The sequence below is a fragment of the Haliaeetus leucocephalus genome, unplaced genomic scaffold (assembly GCF_000737465.1).
Source record: "Haliaeetus leucocephalus isolate CR32 unplaced genomic scaffold, Haliaeetus_leucocephalus-4.0 Scaffold251, whole genome shotgun sequence".
Lineage (NCBI taxonomy): Eukaryota > Metazoa > Chordata > Aves > Accipitriformes > Accipitridae > Haliaeetus > Haliaeetus leucocephalus.
Window position 1 is genome coordinate 11,246,109 of NW_010972687.1, and position 24,697 is coordinate 11,270,805.

Sequence of the window (24,697 nt, forward strand, 5' to 3'; positions counted from 1 at the left end):
AACTGGAATGAAAAACTGTTCTCACTGAATCTTTCTTACTTAGTTATTTCCTTTTATTGGGAAACACCTCAAGGCCAGTACGAAAGGATGGATAGAGGCATTCAGGCAAGTGAAAATGGCAGGACCTCTATATGGCTAGGCAAAGGAGCAGAGAGGGAAAGAGTTAAAGGAAACTTCTGCAGTTATAGGAAACATGTATTGCTATATAACAGGGAGAATCTTTCTACTGGGATTTAGAAAGACAACTTCCAAGAAGGTAAAAACAAAAATGTGATCTTCATCCGTCCTGGTTTTGGCTGGGATAGAGTTAACTTGCTTCCTAGTAGCTGGTATAGTGCCCCGTTTTGGGTTCAGTATGAGAAGAATGTTGATAAGACTGATGTTTTCAGCTGTTGCTAAGTAAGTCAAGCAATTCTCATGTCCAGCCAGCAAGAAGGCTGGAGGAGCACAAGAAGTTGGGAGGGGACACAGCCAGGACAGCTGACCCAAACTGGCCAAAGGGGTATTCCATACCATGTGACATCATGTCCAGTATATAAATTGGGTGGAATTGGCCTGGGGGCGATCACCGCTCAGGGACTAACTGGGTGTTGGTTGGCAGGTGGTGAGCAATTGCATTGTGCCTCACTTGTTTTGTATATTCCAATTCTTTTATAATTATTATTGTAATTTTATTATTGTTATTATTATCATTATTAGTTTCTTCCCTTCTGTTCTATTAAACTGTTCTTATCTCAACCGACAAGTGTTACCTTTTTTTTCCTGATTCTCTCCCCCATCCTAGTGGGGGGTGGGGGTGGTGAGTGAGTGAGTGACCATGTGGTGCTTAGTTGCCAGCTGGGGTTAAACCACGACATCATCCCAAAATCTTTTAAAAAATGTATTACTGACATATCACGTCAACTGCCGTGTTACTGGTTTATCCTCTTTTTTTCAACTGATACTCATGTCTCTGTCTTTGTTTTTCAGATACAGAATACTAAGTTTGCTACTTGGAAGAGAAAAAACATGGCTTCCAACACAGCAAACCCTGCTAACCATTTGCCATACTTCTTTGGCAATATTACACGTGAAGAAGCTGAGCAGTATCTGATGCAAGGAGGAGTGAGTGATGGACTGTACTTGCTCCGCCAAAGCCGGAATTACCTGGGGGGCTTTGCATTATCCTTGGCCCACGGAAGGAAGGTTCATCATTATACAATTGAGAGGGAGCTGAGTGGCTCATATGCTATTGCAGGAGGCAAGTCACATGCCAGTCCTGCTGAACTCATTAACTATCACTCAGAAGAAACGGATGGCCTTATCTGTCTACTGAGAAAACCCTTCAACCGACCACCAGGTGTTGAACCCAAAACAGGACCCTTTGAAGATTTAAAAGAGAACCTCATCAGAGAGTATGTCAAACAAACTTGGAATTTGCAGGTAAATCCAGGCTGATTTTGCCGTAAGGTTGTCTTTGTGTTAGGAGAAAAAGAGATTGCAGTGTTTGTTTCCAGCTGTTGCTGCTGCTATGTAGTATTTTTTCATAATGGAATCATAGCTGTTTAAGTTTTGAACAGTAGGGTGGGTTTTTTTCCCCATCAATACATGCAGTACCTTGGCCATAAGTGTAGTTTTCCTGAAATTTTACAAAACTTAGGACTTTTATGGTGTCTTGGGCGACCATAGCCTTATCTACCACTGCACTAACCTGTGTTACCAGATTTCCACGTGCACCAAAAATTAATAATGGTAAGGAACAAGATATAGAAATGGTTTGTTTGATTGCTTTTGATTCTGAATTTTTATGGACTGATGTGCAGGCAGGCATTGCAACATCGTGACTTGTTTTTACAACCTGCCCTCTTAGCTGGCCTTGTTTCTGTTATGCTTATTTAGATTATGTCCAAAACAGAAGTTGGTTTCTTAACTGCAGAGCACTGCCTATATGTCTTCGGTACTGCATATGTCAAGCAGGAATGTTCCATGCTGAGGAAGACAGGCTGGATTTTTTCCTTAGAATGACTGTGAAGAAGCCAGTCTTAACATGGAAACACTAGTGTAGGAGGCTGCAACAGGAATATTATTTCACCTTGGGATGCCATGAGTTGCCATTATGAACTCATGGAGTTACATTAGATTTTTCATCTCTTTTGGTACTAGCAAGTAACCCTATGTGTTCTGCTCTGTAAAATATGGGGAACAATGCCCAACTGGAAAAGCCTAAAACTTATACTACATTTACTACAAGCGCTGAGGCTTATAGTTTTTTCTGATGAATCTGAGCCCAATCTAGAAGGAAGTTGATGAACTCAAGTTGAAAACCTATGAAACTAGGGAGTTTTGCCCTTAGATTCTGGGTGAAATTTAGAAGTGATAGGCTGTAGATGGGTTTAGAAGTGTCTAGGTTATACCTAAAATATTAACGTAGTTCACTCTCAAATTGGGACTGTCCTGTCTAGTTTGGGGAAATTTGCATTGATGTCTTTAACATAGACATGCTACAACAATGCAAAGCATGTTCAGTTTATTTCAGTAAACTGCCATAGGATATGTAATATGGAGGTATGTTATGACATCTCAGAGTGACATTAAGTGTATATTTAGCTATGTCTCATTAGCATAAAAATATGATGTAATTTTCAGTTTAAATACTGATACACTAAGGGCTTAATTTACTGGTTATTTTTCCTTCAGTTTCTCAGAGGTAAGGGACAAATCCCAGCTTTGTGATGTTTAGATTACTATACATTAGTTTCTGGTTTATCTTTATAGCAACAGATCTTTCCTTCACATACAACAAATATGTGCAGATTTTGGATGTCCCAAAAGCAATCTTATACTGGGAGTCTACCTGTCATGTTTTTATTGCAGAAGACAGTTTGACTGTCCCACTGTGTTTTTACCACTCTGCAGGGGCATGCTCTTGAACAAGCTATCATTAGTCAAAAGCCTCAGCTGGAGAAGTTGATCGCCACTACAGCCCATGAGAAGATGCCATGGTTCCACGGCAGGATCTCTCGGGAAGAGTCGGAACACCGTATCCTCATTGGGTCAAGAAACAATGGAAAATTTCTGTGAGTGCTTTTTTCTGTGGTATTGCTGTTTGGCACTGGTGTTACTATACAATTCCCTTGAATGAATCTCAAATGAGGGTATGCCCTAATGTCTCCAAGATTAAGTTTCCACTTAACTAAAGATGGGAAGCTATAGCAAAAGTGTGGATTGTTGTTTTTTAATCAAGTACTAGGTTTAATTCTAAAGAGAGCATCAGAGAAACTCAATACCAAGAAAAACCCATTGAACTTTGTTTTATAACTGGTCAGCAGTACTAAGTCATTGTGGTAGGTTAACCTTGGCCCACCAAGCTGCTGTCACACTCCCCCTCCTCAAAAGAACATGGGGAGAAAACAGGATGGAAAAGCTTATGGGTCAAGATGAAGACAGGGAGATCATGTACCATGAACTCTCATGGGCAAAACAAACCCCACTGGGGAAAAGTAGTTTAATTTATTGTCAATTAAAATTGAGTTGGACAGTAAGAAACAAAGACAAAAAACATAAAAAACCACCTTCCTCTCATACACACACAGCCCCAGTTTTCACAGGCTCAACTTCACTCCTTCACACCCAACTCCTCTCCCCACCAAGCAGCGCAGGGGAGGATGGATGGGGGATGGAGGCTGCAGTGAGTCCCTAACAGCTTCTCTCTCCTGCTCCTTCCTCCTTGCTCTGTTCCGTGCTGCAACGTGGGCTCTCCACAGGAAATATCCTTCAGGAAGTATCCAACTGCTCAGAGGGCTGCAGTGTGGACACCTGCTCCACCATGGTGTCTCCCACGGGCTGCAGGGGACTCTCTGCTCTGGTACTGGAGCTCCTCCTCCCTGCCTCCTCCTCTGCCCTTGGTGTTTGTGCTGCTGCTTCTGGTTTGTGTTTGTTTTTTGATCTCCACCGCCAGCTCCCAGGTGTTTTTCTGCCCTTTCTTAAGGTTGTTTTCATGGAGGCGGAGGTACGACATACATGGCTGAGGGGCTTGGTGGTGCCCTGCAGGGCTGTCCACACTGGGGGCAGCTGGACCAGCCCAGGGCATTCCCCACCTTCCTCACAGAGACCCTGCAGCCCCGCTGCCAAAACCTGGCCAGTGCTAAAAATACAGACAATCTGCCTATGTTAACAACTGTTGGGATCCATAACTGTTGGGTCAGTTTTCCCGGGGGCAGTGGTGGTGCTTTGTTTTGCAGTTAAGCAACAGAAGGAATTGCTTTTACCTTGGTAACGGCATTTTTTCTCTCCTGCTGTCTGCATTTACTCGACCTCATGATCTTTTTGTTTTCTGAGTGGTAATGGGTCATTTAGGATAGTGACTAACAGCCATCATCTCCTGAGGGTTAGAGCCAGTCAAAATCTTCTAACAAAAAAGTTTTTCTTTTCGAAAATCCTCATTTGAAAAAAAATCAATGTTTTCACTGAGCCATTTTTCACCCCCACCCCACCCCCAGAGTATTTATATAATGATAGAAATTGAAGCTTAAAGGTCATGTCCAAGGAAGGATCACTTAGAGCTGTATAATTCCTGAGAGAAATTTCATCACCTACCTATGTAGTCTCCTTCAGTACTCAACTATCTTTGACTTTTTTAAAGCTAGTCAAAGTAAAACCCCAGGAGTGTGTGCAGGATGGATATGCTTCTTCAGTACCAACTCTTTCACTTTACTGATTTGCCGTAATTGTACCACACTAATTGCTATGTAGATGCAACCTTCATATGTTTCCATGTTTCAATCTTAATTGTCAGGAACTGGTAACTCCTCTAAATCTTTCTTTCCAGTACAGTTAATACCTATCAGGTCCTACCTATGAATACGTTGAGTGTACTGACATCTCATTTCTTGAAATCTCTTTCCTTCTCTCAGTCATTGAATTTTTTTCTGGTTCACGGTCACCCTCACCCACATCACCATGCGACTTCACATTTTCAGCATCATACTCCCTGTTTCTTGGGATCACACCTGGACAGTCATTTACGTGGTTGCTTTTGTTGCCATTTGTAACAAAAATGTTATAAATTTGTTACAGATTTTGTTACATTTGTAACAAAACATTGTTACCAAAGTTTGTGGAGCTAAAGATTCTCCTTAATGACAGATTCATCTTTTCTGAATGCTTCTTCCTATAGCAGAGGGGAAGTTTCATCAATTTGATGAACGTAGTCACTGTCGTAGATTACCAGCACAGCATTACCATACCACCTCTCCATTTCATTGCCCTGTGAATTTGCTAGTTTCTTTTCCTGCTTTTTAGACATAGGGGCAGGTGGATATGTAATCTGAAACAAAGCAGCAATCTTTTCTTTTAATGACCTGGTTTTTGTAAAAAATTATTACTTTCTGTATTAACATTTTACCAAATCGATGTTACATCAGCTGAGTCATGATGTTGATCATGTATTAAAACTTGCAGTTTTCTGGTTTACCTCTTGCACACATTAGTTTCTATGTGGTCAAAGTTCTTCTCTTTGGGGAAAAAAAGAAAGCTAATTTTTCTTCAAAGAAATGGATCCCTTAGCTAACATTTCTTAACAACAGGGATGGGCTTTGGAGTGAGGGAGTGTAATTTTTTAGCAGACTTGACATTCTCAGTCTCTATTGTAGACCCTGGTCTCTTTTTAATCTTCTATAAGTATTTCTACAGCTTTGAGTAGAAATACTTCCTCAGCATTTTCCTGTTTCACTTAAAGATGGCCTAGGAGGCATTTCTGGTGCTGTTTGCAGTGACATGCTTGATGAGCTGTGGAAGGAGCAGTCAGACCTTCTCCTGTGGGACTGGTTATGTCAGTGAGTGCATATCTTATATAGTTCTGTTGGAACTCAGATGGCTGCTTTCACATCAGGTGGATAAACCCATAGAGGGGAAAATGCTAACTTTAAGGCTCTGTTTAAACCATGAGAAGTGTCACTGGAGCTTAAATAATATGAAAATGAGTATGTTGAGCTTAGGTCCCTCTTATTAAGGACAACACTCTTTACTTCTGCATCTGTAGGATGCTTTCCGATGCATTAGTTGTTCTTGAATGGACTGCCTATCTGGCAGGTTTAGAGCTCAGTAGCCACTTAGCTGCCTTTTGCTCTTACGCTCCCAGGGAAAAAACAGGATCTTCATCTGAGATCTTCATCTGCCCCATAATTCAGCAGCCAGAGCAGCAAAAGAAATAATGTTGTTAATTTCTATCAGAAATCGGTTATTTTTGCTTCCGCAGCTCTTCTAGCTCTCAGATCGGTAGACCTAGCGGCTCATAGCAAATAGCAAAAGACCTGTCTAATTCAGAGAGGTTTTCTGTTTCCCGCAGTGGTTTGCCTAACATAGGCTTGCTCAGCAGGTGTTGAGAAATAAACCACTCATGTTAGCTAACTGAAACAGTAGCAGCAAAATTGTTGAGTGCTAGAGAGGTGCATTGTTATACACAGGCATCACATACTTTTTCCTTATCCAGCAGCAGCACATGTCAGAATCTTCTGTACACCTGTGGACTGAAGACTGAATTTGTGCTTGTGAGTGTAGCAGCTCAGGGACTGTTTTTCTGACATTGGTCGAGACACTCAAGCCTGGTAGCTGACTGAAAGGTAAAACTTAGAAACATTCAACGTCTGAGAGAAGTTTGCTTGTTGAGGTAGGAATTGGAGCCTGGGAACATAGAGGGAAGCTAGATTTTCAATGAGATGAGGTATTCTGAGGCTGTTCACCAAGTCTACAAGCAGGTGCTGGTATGTGACAAAAATAATCTTGTTTATTATGGAAAAAACCAATAAATTTTAGAAGGCTAGAATATTTCTGTATAGTCTTCTACAAGGGTCTCTAAAACTTCATTACACCAGAAATCTGCTAACTGACTGACCTAACTACCTTGAAACAAAATCAAGTGCAGTGGTCTCTGTGAGAACACATCTAATACCTAGATTTCTTCAGCGCTGCTTTGCAGCACTACAAGATTATCAAATCTAGATTTTTTTTTTAATATAATAAATATGGAAATATTTGCAAAGCTTCCTGACTGCAGTTCAAAATGTCATGAATAGCATCATAAAGCTAACACTGCAACTCATCCAAGCTGCTGAAAAAGTTCTGAGCTGTGGGTGTTTTACCATGGAATTTTCAAAGATCTTTTTCCAGTTTTTGTCATGACTGAAAAGTCAGTAAAATGAGTATGTACGTAGGTGCTATAGAGTTTGTTTTCAAAGCCAAATATAGAAACAATCTCATGAAATGACATGAAATAGAAAACAGTGCCCACCTCTTCCAGGAAGAACATTCATGAAAGATTGCCACTCCAGCCACAAATTTGGAGAAAAAACTATAAAACTACAGCAGTGGAATGGAAGGAAAATATCATATCTCTAAAATGACCTGAAGAGCAACTGAAAATAGAGAACTTCAGTTCTCAAGCCCCTGTTAGCTTCATTAACACTACTTTGCATGCTGCTTAGCATGCTGGTTCTTAGGTCCCTCTTATTAAGGACAACACTCTTTACTTCTGCATCTGTAGGATGCTTTCCGATGCATTAGTTGTTCTTGAATGGACTGCCTATCTGGCAGGTTTAGAGCTCAGCAGCCACTTAGCTGCCTAAGGACTTCTGTATTTTCATTAGACTTTGCCTGGTAGGGGGCATAATTGTAGAATATGGTGCTCAATATTGTATAGATGCTCATAGATAATACTATTAATATTATTGATACTGTTATTAATATTGTGATAACATTTATATTAATAATATATAATAATATTATTGATAATATTGTTAATATAATCTTTACAAGTGCATGCATATGTGGACCAGTTGAAAAATAAATTAAAAATTTGCTAACAGTGACAGACCAGCAATATAAGAAATGTTAATTTTCTCTGCAGTTTCACATAGGAAACAACTCTGGTAAGTATGTGGTAGCTCTTGGCATATCTTGGTTTGTCATCGGTAGTGACCACTTTAGTTATATGAACATGTGATCTTGCATATGTGTTAAGAACCAGCAATTCTGAAGCTGAAGGGAGATAAGTAATATTCAGAAATACTGTTAAACTTAAAGATTCAACATTAAGGAAATTGTGAGTGAAGGCATTGCATAATTAGCAGTTTAGTCGCTATAAACCTTTTATATGGGTTCATTGCCTTATGTAGTTCACATAAAATGTGATCAGTTGTTAAAAGGAAAGGAAAAAATAATTTTAGTGTCATAAGAATGTCTTCAATATGCAGTGAGATATACTAAAGAGGACAAAACTAGTTTAGACTGTTAAAATGACTCACAGCACTACTCATCATGGCATCTCATGACATCTAGAGACTAAACTGTCTCTTGTATGTCACAATAGTTAGCACTAGTAACGCCATTTCAAAATAACAAGTTTTGAAGTGCAGTTGTCTGTAAGAGTTTTCTGGTCTTTTTTCTGACCAAAAATTTGTGTTTCTGATACATGTGGCAGTCTATATGTACATTAATCTTATTGTCGTCCTCTAGAAATTTACCACTACTGGAGTGCATACTGTGCTAGGTGATTTATCTGACCTTGTAGAGTAGTCTTTAAATAAATCTATCAATATTATGTTTGCATCCATAAATGGAACTGGACATTGTTGACATCAGACAAGGTGAAAAGAATCCTACTAAACATGACATTAATTCAGGGATATTAATTAATGATCAAGTTCCTCTTAAAAGTGCCAAGAAGTTGCTAGGCTTAGATGACCATAAAAATTTTCAAAGGTAAATGATAAAATACAGACAGTGAACCATGTTTGTGGAGGTGCTGTATTCCCTGCCACAGCAGCCTAGACGATGCCCACAGCTCGTTGGAAGAGCCGTTTATTGATCTTCAGTTAGGTGCATAGTTAGGTGCCACCTGCAGACCACCGCAGCAGGGCTGTGGCTTCTCAAGGCTAGCTCTACGCTGTATGCCTCAGCAGCAGAGTGGGTCAGAGGTGTGAAGAAAAGATGCGATCCCTGGCTGAGATAGCTGTACTAAGAATGTCCCCTGTTGCAGGTGCAGTTGTACAGCGAAGCTATTTGTTAGGGTTTTGGTGGAGTGTGGTGTGTCTTGCTGGGAGGGCAATGCTAGCAGAGCAGACTACAGTGATGCAATCCTTCTTGCAAAGGTGTTTCGTTACTGTGCAGCAGCACCCCACGATAGCCTTATCAGGAGATGAAGTTTTAGGTTCCATTGTAGATAACAATAGTGTATGGGTGAGCTAGCTCCTAAACAGCAGAGAAGAAATTATGTAAATGAAGACTGCAGCCAATCCATTTTTTCCTTTGTATGATCCTTTTACAGATGGCACCAAGTTCATTCCTTATTCCCTTCAAACTTCAAATGTGTGCAGTGTGCTGCAGATATTTGAAGTGATAATGAATAGCTTTCTTGTTAATAACATTACAAGAGAGACGGTGATAAGGGCAGACAAGCAGGGAATGGCTGGAGCTCGATCAGCAGCGGGGAATGCCAGTATCTCTGGCAGCAAGGAAGCTGAGAAAGCAAAGCAAGGCCAAGAACAAACTTTAACAGGCCCCTTGGATTCAGGAGTAAGAATAGTTTCACACCACTCCTAAAGCAAGCTTTTTGCTAGTTTATTTCCTTCATTATTCTCCACTGTAGAAAGCTGTGACTTCTTTTTTTCTACACAGTCAATGAGGCATGTTGTAATAGCTATTTACTTTTTTTACCCTCAGGGATTTTTTCCTTTAAAAAGAAAGGGATCATCTGGCTTTTTCACTTCGAAGGAGAAAAAATTGGGACATTGTTCTTTTTGCTTCCAAGCAAAAGTAGAGACTCTACCAAAGTAGAGAATGGATAGCTATTTACACAGTCTGTAATGCTACTGCTACTACAAATAGTTATTGGTTGCTATTTGGGTTACATTCACAAAAACATAAAAAACACTCAAACATAGATTGCATGAAAATTAAAATCAATAACTAAACCTTCTTTGCATTGCGTCACGTAACAATTTGAGCTTCTCAGTTCCTTCTAATATTGCTGTTTTAAAAGGTATTTCATAGAAAATCTAGATACCTTGGTACTTCTCTAATATATCTATGAATTCCAATTTGCTGTCAATGAAGTTGTTCATTTTTCTGATTAATCTCAGTGTACGAATGGACAATATTGTTTATTTACAGATGTTTATTATCTTTATGTCTTTCTTCTGTAGATCTGTAATTCTCTGCAATGACATGAAATGGAAGACCAGGTGATATTTTACTGCTGGCTTCCTTCCTTGTCAAAATACTTTTTTAAAAAAATATAGCCTTTTAAAATTAAGGGGGTTTTGTTATCAGTTTGTATTGAAGAACAGTAAATATTGTGTGTAATTTCAGAGCACATTAAAGCAGATAATGCATCTGGAATTTTGGATTTTTTTCTCAACCTTCTGAAAATTGTTACTTTTCATAGAAGCAGAGTTCCATGTATGAACAGAGCCCCCAAATCTGATGTGGTGACCCTGAGTAGTACAGCCAGCACCATCAAGATGTGGAAACCTTGATTTCTATTTGAAGAGGTTTCAGTTTATAACCTTTCAGTTTGAGCAGGCTTTTTCTTTGATTCCATTTTTTCCAGTAACTGTAAGGTACTGGATTCTGTGTACCCAGCTGGAGTTCTGGAGGTGTAGCCTGACCTAGACAGCCATTATCGCAGTCTACAAAGCCAAAATGGAATTGTGATACATGGCCTGTGACGATCCTTGTCAGCAGACTAAGTAAAAAGTTTTTTGTTTGGACTGTGATGGCAAGTTCTGTGAGAGCACTTTTTGGACCAGTAAGGGATCTGATTGCCAAAACTAAGACTTAGGCCGTCATTTGGCTGTTGCTTCAATACTCTTGATACTTCTGCTCTTCAGACATGTTTTGGAAGATAGCAGTATCTCCTGTTGCATTTTGTGGGGATCCAAATTGTGCTGGACACTTGGACCACAACCCCAAGAGAACGAGGCTCCCTCTGGACCCTGGTCAATCATAAGTGTTAGAATGGAGAGTTTTTACACATGCAGTGATAGAGCTGTCTGATGAAAGTTGCCATGACTGTGAACTGCAGTCTTCGGAGTTATGTAGCTGTTGCAGGGGGGGAAGGAAATGCTCAGAAATGCAACACTAACCTTATAAACCTGAACTCTGCCTAAATCCTGCTGGATACTGATAGGGCTGTTTAGATCTGTGCCATGGTCCTTAGAAATCAAGACTTTTCTCCCATTGATGCCTGTGCTCTCAAGAAACGTTTACGATGCCTTTTGTGATAGTAACAACTTGCAAATGAGAATCAGTTTCAGTAGAGCTAATTGTATTGGAGCCACCATTTCCTCATGTGAAACATGAAGGACATTTGTTACTGGGAAACAATCCATTGCATTTTTATAATCTTACTTGTGCTGTATTCTGAACAGAAGTCTGAATGCAATGAAATGCCATTCATTCGTGTTTTAGAAACAATGCCCTCTATTCTGAGAATATTTTTCCAAGCCTTATTTGCTAAAAGCAAGTCAGAGGAAGACAAAGTAAAAGTCATTCTTCATTTTAGCAGAACCTGTTGCTCTCCACTGGTCAGTCAGCACAGGAAATCAGCATGCTGAGAAAATACCTGCATGTCATGAAAAACCGCAATGTGCTTCAAGTTGCTTTACAGACACTAAGCAAGTTGCTTTGGTTTCAGAAAAAAACCTGACCCTACTTCCCTTTTCCTTTAGCCAGTGTCCTGTTCACATCTTCGGCAACAAGAATCACTTTGCTTGAAAAAATAGTTGTATGAGTAGGTCAGATATAACACAGTTTTAGTTCAGCCTTGAGTGAATCAGCTGAGGAGCAGAATTTAATGCTTGTCTCTGCAATCTTCTGAGATGCGATAGCAAGTACCAGTGTTGCACCAGTGAAGCTTCCCGACACCTTAGTGAGCATATCCTGCTATATTTCTTTTCAAGGCTTTCGAAAAATTCAAGGGAGAGTGAGTAGACTCCTGCACACATTGGAACAAGAAATGTTTCAGTGTTGCTGAATCTGGATTTTTCTTAAGAAAAACCCATTATTCCAGAAAATTTTAATCTAGCTCTATTGCTATCTCACTCTCAGCAGCAAGTGAACACAGGCAACTCAAACTAAAAGAAAAAGCCTACTTTCTAAACTCAGAAATGCTATGCTAATCATGATGGAGCTAGTAGAAAATTCCTATAACTCTGGGTCAAGTCACCAGAAGGCACTGGTCTCAGTGTGAGCTAGCCTTGAGTATACATAAAACAACTCGGGAACACTTTACAGGCATCTCAGGTGTTGCTTGCAGATCTCCTGGAAGACGGAGTTCATCTAAAATTGTGAATTTTAGGCAATGTTTTTACATTACATTCCATGATCTCTCCCTGGTGAAGTTTAGAGCAGATATATACCCCAATACCATGTGAAATTTCATGTGACTTTTATGTGAAATCTGCAGCAAAGCATTAATGTCTTTACAGAAATCATAAGAATTGCTGATTACAGAAACGTTTCATTTACTTTAAATTCCCAGCCAAACAACAAACTGTGGCAGTGCACAAAGGTTTTCCCTTTATTTGTATTTCAGATTACATTCTTTTAGTATTTTATCTTCTGCCCTTACTGTCAACTCTTCATTTCAAAATAAAAGAAATGAGAGAAATCTTGCTTTAATGAAGGCACTTATCTGTTGTTTTTAATTTTAGATCAGCGGTAGAGGAGATTGAAGTGTAGCTGCTTGTATACACTAGATCCTGGCCTGAGACTTCCATGGGCTTCATAGGCCTGCAGTGTACAAGCCTTTAAATGCTTCCTTGCTGAGAGAGTGCTTTGTGCACTGCACAGTGTTCTGTAGCTGCCTAGCAAAGAGCTCCACATTGTGGATTTTCTGTTGTCATCTGTTGCCTTTTAGGGGGAAAAAAAAAAGAAACTTCAGAGAATTCTGTCTGAAAAAAAATGACTAAGAGATAAATAAAAGGCTTAACAAAACGTCTTCAGAAGTTGTGGTGCTGATTTTACTTTGGTTTGAATTCAAAAGCTTACAGGAAAGCATGATTTCAAAAAGAATTTCAACACAGATGCTCATTCCTAGTGAAGCGTAACCCTGAAATTCTCTCTTACTCTTACAGTATCCGAGAAAGGGACAGCAATGGTTCCTATGCCCTGTGTCTGCTGAATGATGGAAAAGTACTGCATTACCGAATTGACAGAGATAAGACAGGAAAGCTCTCCATACCGGATGGAAAAAGATTTGACACCCTCTGGCAGGTCTGTTATATTTGAATCACTTGGATATCTGTCATCGTGTTTCCATAAAGCTAAGTCAGCTTTTTTTACTTTGCTGTGCAACAACAGTCTTTAGCTAAACAGCAACATGTTTTGGCAGGTTATTTGTCATATGTTTCCAACTTTATGTGGCTTCTATACATGAAGATAATACATGTTAATATAAAAAGCTATATAAGTGTAGAGAATTTAATAATTTTTAAATGTGATGTTGCAGCTTGGCCGAGTTCAAAATTGCTGTAATTATTATTCAGTTAGCTGAACATTCTCTAGAATGGAAGACTGTTTTCATTTGCAAGTGACCGTATTCAATAATAGCTATGCTAGGTATAGTCTTTTGTTAATGTTTTTTATGACAGCAATAAACAGAATTCTAGGAAGCGTAAGGGGGATGGTTTAGGATGCTGTATACATACTGCATTCTTTAGCTTTAAAATTCTCTACCTTCAAGGCTGAAAAAGCATAATTTGCTGAGGGTTACCACCAAAATATGCCTGAAGCCTGGTAAAGATTAAGCAATTAAGGAATGCATAGCTGACTGTGCCATAGTCGATAATAAAAGTGAATACTGGAGAAATGACTGCATAAATTAAAAATGCTAAGGGAATTGACACCCCTGCAGAAATCTCTTATGTCCTCTTGCTTAAAATTCTATTAAAACAAGTAAAGTGAGTCACAAATCTAAAATATGAGTCTTTACTTGCATATATTAATTCTTAGCCTTTCCTGTAAATGTTCTGCATATTTCTTTCCTGGAGTCACTTGAAATTTAAAAGGAGCTATGCTGTCTTACAAGTTTTTTTGAATATGTCTGCAACTGTTTCACTCACAGTCCCCCTCCTTTCTACCCAAATGCACCAAAGGCAGAATAGCAGTAATGAACCTGCAATAAAATGGCATGGAGAGAGCAGTCCAGGAACACAAATGGCCACAACTATTGGTGCTCTACATTTATTAACTGCTTACATGCCATTATGACTTTGAGGTCCAAAGAAAGCATTACGTATTGGAACAATTCCTGCACTGTAGTTAAACCCATTTTGAAAAAAAAAAAAAAATAAAAAAAGAGGGTGGGAACTCAGAGGTATAAAAAGAAGTGATTTGCTCAGAGTTACAAAACTGGTTAGTAGCAGAACTGGTAGGGAATGCTGAGTCTTAAAAATCCAGTTCCTGGGTCAGGTTCCAGATTAATTCACAAGGTTACTTCAGAAACATGCACTCTTGCTAAAAAGAAGTAAAGATGAGGTGACAACATGTGCAGTAAAGATGTGCTGTATGCTGGTTCATTTGCTGTAATATATACCAATTATTGTAAATACGCACACAATTTTAAGGAGACAATATATTTAATTATACCTCCCTTACCTTTTCATATCTTTTTCTCTCCTTCTCTCTTTTTTTTTTCCCCTCTCATTCTGGTAGCTAGTTGAGCATTATTCATACAAGCCAGATGGATTATTAAGGGTTCTTACCATTCCCTGTCCACAACTTGGCTCAGAAAATGGTGAGTTATTCCTACTATTTTGAAACGTATAGTCACGTTGATGATGATAAAGATCTGTGCATTTTTTCCACTTGCCATGGCATGTAGGTGGGTGCAGGTTATGGTAGATTACAGTTGGATTAAAAAAAATTAACTGTTAAATTTCCAACTTTTCAAATGAGTTAAGATCTGCCAGACCATGCAGGATGGAGGCAGATCCTGTAGCTTAAAGGAGGCTACCAACTCCAATTATTGCTGTCTCTAAATTAATGTCAGATCCAAAATGTGCTTTGCTGCTCGAAGTGGCAGGGTGTGTTAGTTGGCCCACACACACTACCAAGGTGGTCATCCCAGCACTCTTCCACCAGTCCTTACTCCAAGCTGAGGGCAGCACATCGGCAGCGGTGCTATAGACATTCAGGTTGGGTGCAGATGTGTGCCTAACAGGTGAGTTGCTGGTAGATGAGGAGTTACTTCCCATGTTGTGGAGAGCAGGGCAGAACAAGGGATTGGCTGCACCTGATGCTGAAAATGAATGTCAGAGAAACATTCCTTGATAACTTGGGGGAAGGGAGGGGAAGGGATAGGGTGAAGTGTCCTGAGGTCCAGTATGCTCTTTGGCCTGTTTCTTCTTTAATGTCATGTTGAATACCGATGAGACTTTGTCCTCCCTCTTGCCCTGACTGCCAGGGGAAAAAAAAGATGCTTCTGCCTGATCCTTGTCTAACTTGTACTATTCCAGAAGTGGTGTTTTCTCCCTAAGGCCGCCTTCTGTCATTCTGACTGGATACCAGTGCTATGGTGAGAAGATATGCCCATACTTTTTCCACTCCTTTAATCATTTAGGCATTGCACATACTTTTGTCTCTATGGCAGCAAGAGCCAGAGTCTGCTGCACATTAGAGACAAAAGCAAAGAAGATGGGCCAGGAGAAACACTGTGGTGTGATTTAAAAACTGGAAAGTTGGTCACCTATGCAAAATTTTGTGTTCTTACAGTACATTTCTCACCTTGCTCAGCATCCTTCTACATTTGACTCTTTTACAGATAATGTTGTTTTTAACATGCGTTCTCCTCTTCCTGGAACCCCTTCTAAGGTAAGAGTAGGTGGTGATACAGCAGTAGCATTCATCTGAGAAGGCTTACAGTCACATTCTGTTCTAGGAATCCTAATGCTTGGATATTACTGCAGCAATGCATTTGTTCTTGTAGGGGTATAAACAGTAAGTTGAAAAGAATAAGCTTAGCATATTCTAGCATGGCTATTGCTTTCATCAGTATTTTCCATAAGCTATTCATCATTTAATTCTGTGAACTTCTTTTATATATACAATGTATGTGAAAATCAGTATTTTTCATATGCAAGATGCCTCATTGATGCCTCATTGATTCTATAGTGACTGTATCAACACTAGGAGGGACACTGCTTTGTTTATGTTGTCCATTTGGAGAATCTGCTGACTGAAGCAGAAATGGAGGTTCAATTTATTTTCATATATGGTGTGTGCAGTTAACATCAGACTTTGCATGAGAGTTTGATTCCTTGTGCAGTGAAATTAGGGGAAGTTCCTTCATCAACTCCATGAAGAATGAGCAAGCCCACCTGTGATTATAAATGCCAAAGTTCTTAGAGTCCATTGATTAGAGGAGCCACCTGAGGTGTGATACATAACACCATCTCATTCAGCTGTAGTTAATCTCATCTGAAATAGGGAGTTTAATTCAGTTGTTTCACCACTCCCTGGAGAGTCTAATCATCTAGGTCATTATCTTGATGCAGTCCCACATTACAGAAAAAAATATTTTGGTTCAAATAGGCAATTACATTTATTTCAGCACTGTTGAGTCCCTGTGGGTCCGTGAACAATCATTCTCATACCACTACTTTCTGAAAATCAGGTGGCCTTTCAAATGATTGGAAATTGTGCAACGAAAATTGGTGTAATTTTTCAAAAAATGTTGTTTGGATCTATGCCATTTACAAGGACAACCGTGAAGTTTAAGCACGTGAGACCACATGTATATCATCTGGTATAGACACAGGTATAGTGATAGAGCAAGCACATTCAGTGGGGGAATACTATGTAGGTTTTAGATTGTCCATAGAAAATTTTGCAGTTTAAGTGTAAATGAAAGTAAATTCAAGAAATCTTACTTTAGACATTTAACTTATCAAAGAAGTAGTAACAAAAAAACCCATGTATCTGACTAAGTTGACTGATGTTTAGGTCTGTGCAATGAAAGTAAAATGGGCCAACCTCCTCTATTTTCATCAGTGCATTGCAGTAATACCACCCCAGTTGTTCATGATACTTTACAGGTGAAAGACTCAGGCATACTAACAAGGTATGATTAATCTCACCTGACATTAATGAACTCAAATGAAGAGCCAGGCATTCAGCAAATCACAAAGGCTCGCTTTTGAGGCATTTTGAAGCAAGAGAGATACACATACCCATCTACATGTCCCTTCAGCCTAAAAGTGGTGCAATGACTTTCCACCAATATGTGCCTATGTCTTTCCAATCAGACCGGGCCTAGGTGATACTCAAGACTATGTCCCTTACTTTTAGGTAGCCATAGTTAGGTGAGATTAAATCCACATGTACTTGACCATGTACTTCTCTAGCAAATAGCTGACTTAAATACACTTGGTCACTTGCACATGTAACATACAACCATTAATATGTTTTCAGGATTGATCAGTAGTAGTTACATTTAAGACTCATCATGATGGATAGAAAGAAAAGCACCAAAGATATGAGTGAGATGTGTTGAGTGCATATTTTGCAAATATTCTCCTAAAATGTTGTTTAAAGCTACAATAGGTTTGACATTCTTAACTCCTTAAAACTGAAATCTGAATTTTATGTTTTCTTTAGGAATTTTATAAAACCAGCCTGCTAAGTTACTTTCCTGTAGTATAAATGTAGAAAATAGAAAGTGGAAAAATTTAAATTAATATTATTATTTATGGAGCTCAAAGACTTCAGTTAGTATGGCCAGGTTCTTCTACATTAATATCTATCTCCAAAAGCAGTAACTGACTAAAGACACTCATAGATTCTTCTTTATGCAGAGCCTGAAATACAATTAATTCAGATTGCAAAAACAAAAAAGCATCCTGAAAAGAATGAATACAATCACAAAGTCTTATGTAGAGGAGGTGCAGTCTATCTTCACATTATTTACACCATCATAATTAAGATTTAATTTTTAAAGCTTCTGACATTTCTGAAGCACTGCACCTTTTTTATTTTACAAAATGGATTGCCAAAATATGTGAATTGGGATTGTGAATATTTGAGTTGGGACTCAGAATAATTGTGATGAATTGGAGAAATGTCCTGGGAAAAAAAAAAGGTGAAGTTCAGTAGAAACTAGTGGAAGATATAGCACTTCTAATAGTCAGCTGTAGAACACAGGATGGAGAGCAGCGACAGTTTTTCAGAGGTTGTGATGCCTGTAATAGATCAGAAAAGGAACAAGGACCAGCAACCGTCATGCTGGTAGAAGAAAGGCAAACATCAAGAGTGTTTCCAGCTTGTTCAACACTGGTAAGGTCTCAGCTGGAATACTTTCACCAGTTTTTGGCACTGCACTGAAGAATGTTGTCCAACAGGAGATAATCCAGAGCAAGGCAACTGGAATGATCGTGACTTGTGAGAAAAGATTGGTTAGAGTAAAGAAGCAGAAGAGAGAGAGTAGAGGGACAGAACATGATTAACAGCCAAAGAAAGGAAGGTAGTAGGCTGTTCTGAGAGACAATCTAATAATGGTGTTCCCATCTAATTTTTCAATAGTTTTTTTATTTCTATATATATTAATGGCTGAAATATACTGGTGAGATTCCAAAGCCTTAATGGAGAGCGTGCCCAAACCTGAAGCTGCTTTGAAGCTAAGAGGCTGCATGACCACTGCAGAAAGATCTGCTGGGTAATCTGCAAGGCAGACTGTCCAACTAATTTAGCTGCAAACTCTTGGTATGTAAGGGCTTGGAGTAAAATTTACAACACAGAGGGAAGGGATTTGTGTAGTATTTGCTAATGCTCCAAAAAAAAACTTAGAGTAACAAAATGTTACTGTTTCTTGTCCACTTTTTGTCTAATCTGGACATCTTCTTTTTAGTGATACTAATATGCTTCCTCTGCGAAAGGAAGGACTTTCTGATGGAAGTCTGTATTGGAGATAATTTCTCCATGCAGAGTATGGAGGCTTACATCTTCTTACTTCTCTCAGCGCATGCATGGACTAGGACTTTTCTTGCCTTTCAGCAGGGGCTCCATAACTACATTTAAGGTGCTTTTGATCCCCTTTGACTTTGTGAATTACTTTTTTCTCCCTGCACATCATCCCAATATGTATTTAAACCTGCAGAGGAGCTTTTGATATGAGCCTAAAATCAGTTGTTGACATTATAGTAAAGCTGCCAACTTCTGGCCACTTTCCAAATTCTCCCTGTAACTTTTTTCAGTATTTTATTTGTTTAGCCACAGTGTATCAGATAGTAATAATAGACCTAAACGTTACGAGTACAGCCTAACTTTAGACTAGTACTGTTGCTGTCCCTGATTAAATATTCCTCTTAGCATGCATTTGTATGTCTAATACAAACATTTGGGTTAAGCAGTATTACCATTAAGGCAGTACAGGTGGTTACTTGGTCAAGTGCTGGGAGATACTCTTGTCGGTAAAGTATAATGAACCATGTTCACCATGGGCAAAAGAGTACTTAACCTCTTAGAGAATTTATCTGTTTCAAAACTATAGCTAAGAACTGCTTCAGGTTTCATTTGTTCCCCATATGGAAAGAGAATTTTGTGAGGTAAAAGAAAACAGCAGATTCAGTAAGCTTTTTCAATATGCAGTAACTGAATTTTTCTGTATCACAGCTATGAAGACTGTCAAGCATCAAAAAAGTTTCTGTTCTTCCAGCAGGAATAGGAACTGCATGGCTGTCCTTGCTGTTTTGAAACAAAAGATACCTTTTTTATGTGAAATCAAACTTTTTTTTCTAAAAAAGAAAGCTAGGAAAAATACTGATCCTACCCATTAGAAAAGCTATCTTTTCAGGAAAAAAAAATATCCAAATGAGTTATTGAAAAGTTCAGAACATCTAACTGTAAGTCAGTTCAAAGGCTGTTTATAGTGGCTGAGAATGTGGCTCAGATTATTATTTCAACCTCAGCATCAGCCTAAAGGCTTGGTTAATAAGCACTGCATTGCAGTTTTAATTAGGCAGGTATGATCTCTCAGCGATCCCTAGAAATGCTAATTAGTCATGTTTCATTAAATTAATGTATTATTGTAAAACATATTTGCATTTATTTTAAAAGTATCTGTATACAGAACATAAGTGCACATGTAAAATTTAAAGCCTGTTCATTTTTGTTTGGAATTAATATCAGTTTGTGTGCTTTTTGCTTAAATAACCACATTTTTTTGTTTTAAGACCAAGGTGTGCTTCAAATCTCACTTGGTACAGTAGTCATACTTCAAGACACTAGCTGTCAACTGGTTTACATTGCTAAATATGTTGCGGGGTTGTCTAAAGTTCAGTAACAGAGGCAGGAGAAACATACTGTGTAAAAGGCCTGGAGAAAGGGCAATGTGCTTGAATTTAAAAACTGCCTTAAGGTATATCTACATAATCAAGATGGTTTGAGAGTAATACAGCTGAAAGAAAATTTAGTACTAAGATTTACTATACTACATTGGTTTGATGCATCATATGTGTACTTGCAGGCACACACAAAAGACAGGTTGAGTGTTTTGTTCTTGTATACTACATCTGTTTTGTAAAATACCTTTAGCTATTTTCCTGACACATTTACTGTTCCTCTTTGACATTGTGGTTTCTAGAGTTGGGCAGGAGGTGGAATTATCTCAAGACTCAAATCGTACACCTTTCCAAAGGCTGGCAGCAAAAAGGTGCCTCATATAGTCTTTTTAGGTTTTTGACTGAGTTAAAAGGACTTACACTTGACTAATTTCACTCTTTCTCCCCCCCTCCCTTTTGGCTTGCTGTTACTAAATGTGTGTCTTAGATACTAACAATTGGATTGTGAAGATTTTGTAACCTTTCTGCTTCTTTCCTAATCATCTGCATAACTACGTCCTTGATTTTATAACTAAAGCAATGGTTTTAAAGAAGTTTTAAAAATTGAGGGACTATTTTTAAGTAATTTCTCACATCCCAAAATATTAGTGCAGATCTTAATATGTCTGCAAATAAAATGTGATAAAATGTTTTTCAAAAAATGGTCACTTAGAGCAGAACTAAATGATATTGCTTCTCTGAACTATCATTCTTAATCAGAAAATTGGCTTACTTACACAGTGCTGTTACTGAGCACATTTAGGAAACAACTTGTTAATATCAACCACAAAATGCGTTCTTACAGAACCTGTGTGCACAAATCTTGTTATGCATTGACAAAGTTGTAATGTTAATTACATTTGGGCAAGTGTAAGATGTCACAAGACCAAGCAGAATGGGAAAGGTGATAAGAAGTCAGGGAGTCAAGGGGAACCCAGGCCTGTACTAATGAAAATGCTGCTGCGTGGCCAGAAAATTATGCTGTCCAGTAATTAATGTAGTTGTGAAGCATGTAACAATGAGCTATGTTTGCATGCTGAGAATAACATGTGTTCCTATTCTACCCATGAGTCTCTCTTTTTGTTTATTTATTTATTTCTTGCCAGTTGCTCTTCAACAAAAAGGAGCAGACATAAAAAGCCCAAGAGGTATGCTGCTGTTCAGAGTGAAAAACTGTTTGACATATACTGTGTTTGATAATCCTGGTAGATAACAATTATTCTTTTTTTATAACTTCAGTTCATTTTTATACTGAAGTACCAATACCTGTCGTCATCTGTATATCCTTACAGAACCCATGTCTTGTTTTTAATGTGCTGTCATCTTGTACAAATACATATACAGTGTCAGGACATGTTCTAAAGCCATCTGAAAAAAACTACCATACTATCACACATTAGACAAGAGAATATTTTGGTTTTGTTCAGAAAAGTGAGTGTGGGGTCTGAATTATGTAGACATGGATTTGGTCATTCTGCTGTCTGTTCACCTGGTAAACCTGTGCTTCTCTCTGGTTGCTTTCTGCAGTCAAATACCTATTTTCTGCCTTCTGGGAAACATACACAGAGTACCGACTGAAGCATGTTGGCAAAGACCAATCATTTGAGAAAATAATTTCAGAAATCTGATTTGATCACCATGTACGTGTACTTAACCCTGAATATTCAAACCCACAAATTTCATCATACTGAGAAATTTTAGACTCTAAACAAAAGTCCTGCTCTGAACATTTCCAAGATTTACCATCCATTAACCCCAACATGCAGAGTTTACTTTGGACCTGTTTAATTAGGCAGTTCTCTTACGTTAAAAAATTTCAGACAGTAAAGTGGAAAGTGTATGCTGTTATATTTATTCAGTCTTGGAAATTATGGGGTTTTTAAATGTCACAAACTGGTTATTTGTACATAATTTTAGCACTCAGATCAAAATTTTTCAAGCCATTTTACTCACAAATGTAAAATTGGCAATTTAGACGACAATTTAAATGAACTCGTGCCACCTAGTGGCGACTTAGATGTCTTAGCCAAAGCTCGTTGAGGATTTGGCTAATAAGGTCTTTGTCACGCAGTATGTTGCTATTCAGTTTGGCTTAGCAAAACAAGACGACTTTATAGTCCTACATATATATTTGCGGTTTTGCAAATCAGAATTATTAACCTGAAAAGAAATAGCACTTGCTGTACTGATTGCCTTCATAAGTCTATTCTTTACTATAAAATTATCTTTACTATAAAAAATCAGAGTAGTTAGAGCCATTTCATTTATATTTTAAAGCAACAGTATGTGGGTCATTTTCTCATTGTATCAGCTAGATGCTATCAAACCTACTGAGGCTTTATCCATGTGTAGAAAGTGGTATTCCTTTTACTAGAAAGATAACTTTGAGTTAGTGCAAAATCTCTGACTCCTGCTTTTCTCTCATTGTGGATGTGGCTATGTTACTATAAAAGTGCCACACTAGTTTAGCTAGTCCCTAGTAAGGGGAAGAATGGTATATTTAGATTAGCTTAAATATGGGTACCTGAGAAGTTTAGCCAATGAAAATTAAACCAGCAGAGGAAAAAAAAAAATGTTGATGTGAAAACAGGACAGGCTCACAACAGATTTCTAGTATGACAGCATAAAATGACAGCCTGCCCCATAGTTTACGAGTGTACGTACCACAAGGTGTCACATAATATGTGCCATTTTTAACAGGCTCCTCTAGTGGACCCTTTTCTTGTTTCCCTTTTTACTGGATGAGCAAATCCATGCTCATTTTGCCCATTCTGTGCATCTTGTAAGAATACAAGGAGTAACCTCGTACCCTATACCTTGGTTGTTTTAAGACAAAACTCCCTTTGTCAGAAAAAGGTCTGCAGAATTAAACTTGCTGTTTTTAAAGTGTAGGGCAGAAAGGACTCTGGCTTTAAATGACAGTTAAATAAAAAAGAAATTCTATTGTATAATTACCCAGACCACTGTACATGCAACGATACATACCTCCTGCACCATTTCTAGTGAGCCTTCAAGAGAAAAATTCCAACCTTTCTGCTAGCAAATCCTATTCAAAGGCACGCAGGGTGCTATATGCCACGAATTCATAACTGGCAGAACTAAAGAAAAATATTTGAGGTTTTCTGAGTGCTGCACAATATTCCCAAGTTACCAATATGAGCTGAAAAGGTACCTGTGAAACATGAAATTGCAGTTCAACCAGAATTAATGAAAAAGCCATTGTTAAGCTGTTTAATTGCAGCAATGGGGAGTATCATTCCACACATACATATATATTAGTTAACTAAGCTAACACTGATGATATCTAAGACATTATCACTTATCTTAAACATGAGCAGCTCTCTGAGAAAGAGAACATGCTTTGTTAGATGTGGCGTCACTGTGTCATTTCCAATTCACAGCTGCAGAGTTTTATTCATAAGCACAGGAGTGATGCACTCTTTTTTTTTTTTTTTAATGCAGGTCCTGAACAAAAGCATCCAATCCTTTCTGATTCTTTTATTTTGTTCTTGAATTGCAAAGAGCAGAAAAGTGTCTATACGTCTGATTTGAGGAGTCAGTGTGTCATGGCCAGAGCTGTATTTTTACCAGCTGTTCTGCACTGGTGAATGGATTCTTGAGATGTATGAATTTGGTGTACATGAATTCTGTTTGGCCAGTCCAAAGTATGCCAGTTCATACGCTGAGACCTAGGATCAGGGATATTTAACTACCTCGCTAGTCTGCAGCTAATACCCATCACATGAGACCTTATGCCCTCCAAGTTTTTTTTAAATTTGTGGGGTTATCCAGTACTGTCTGAGTACTTCTTAAGTGTTTCTGCCCTGTTGTTCAGCAGCAATCAGATGAAGCTTACTTATCAGACCTGTACAAGGTGTTGCAGTGGAATTGGTAATTTCCATCATTATGGTTCAGCCAGCAGGGCTATACTGTCATCAGAAAAACATCACTTCTTCAAAGAGTAAGTTCAAGTCCATTTGAAATCTTGAGCTTATAATTTTCAAAGGCCTTTCCCAAAGTGCTTGTATTTCATTTCTCGTAAGCTTGGGTTGCGATGAGGAAAAGTGGTACATAATCTTGTTACTCATCTAAAAATGAGGAAAATCTGCTGAAGTTGTACCCTTCTGTGGGCTGAATTTATCTTCCTTGTTATGTAACAGGAAGTACACAAACTCTGTCCAGCACTTGACTGTTTGTGGGAAGAAAAAAACGGACCTGCTATGTTTCATTGGTTAGCTTGGAGCTCCAGCTACACCTATGTGACTTTACCTAATTGTCGTTGCAGAAAACATTTCAATTTTTAAAGTGAGGGGGGCATTTCAAGGCTTCAGTTCAGATATTCCCAT

At 38.5% G+C, this 24,697-nt stretch overlaps 1 protein-coding gene across 2 annotated transcripts in view; it reads left to right on the forward strand.

Moving 5' to 3' along the window:
• The first annotated feature begins 987 nt into the window (after positions 1 to 987).
• SYK (spleen tyrosine kinase) overlaps positions 988 to 24,697 on the forward strand; it is a 34,002-nt gene continuing 10,292 nt past the window's right edge. Inside the window, exons 1-6 of one of the 2 annotated variants that reach the window (XM_010568707.1) lie at positions 988 to 1,422; positions 2,896 to 3,056; positions 13,113 to 13,251; positions 14,692 to 14,773; positions 15,800 to 15,849; positions 20,615 to 20,683. In XM_010568707.1, the coding sequence (XP_010567009.1) occupies positions 1,009 to 1,422; positions 2,896 to 3,056; positions 13,113 to 13,251; positions 14,692 to 14,773; positions 15,800 to 15,849; positions 20,615 to 20,683 (915 nt within the window). In that variant the 5' untranslated portion in view covers positions 988 to 1,008. The remainder of the gene's footprint in view (positions 1,423 to 2,895; positions 3,057 to 13,112; positions 13,252 to 14,691; positions 14,774 to 15,799; positions 15,850 to 20,614; positions 20,684 to 24,697) is intronic. The other variant, XM_010568709.1, reaches the window with a different exon arrangement.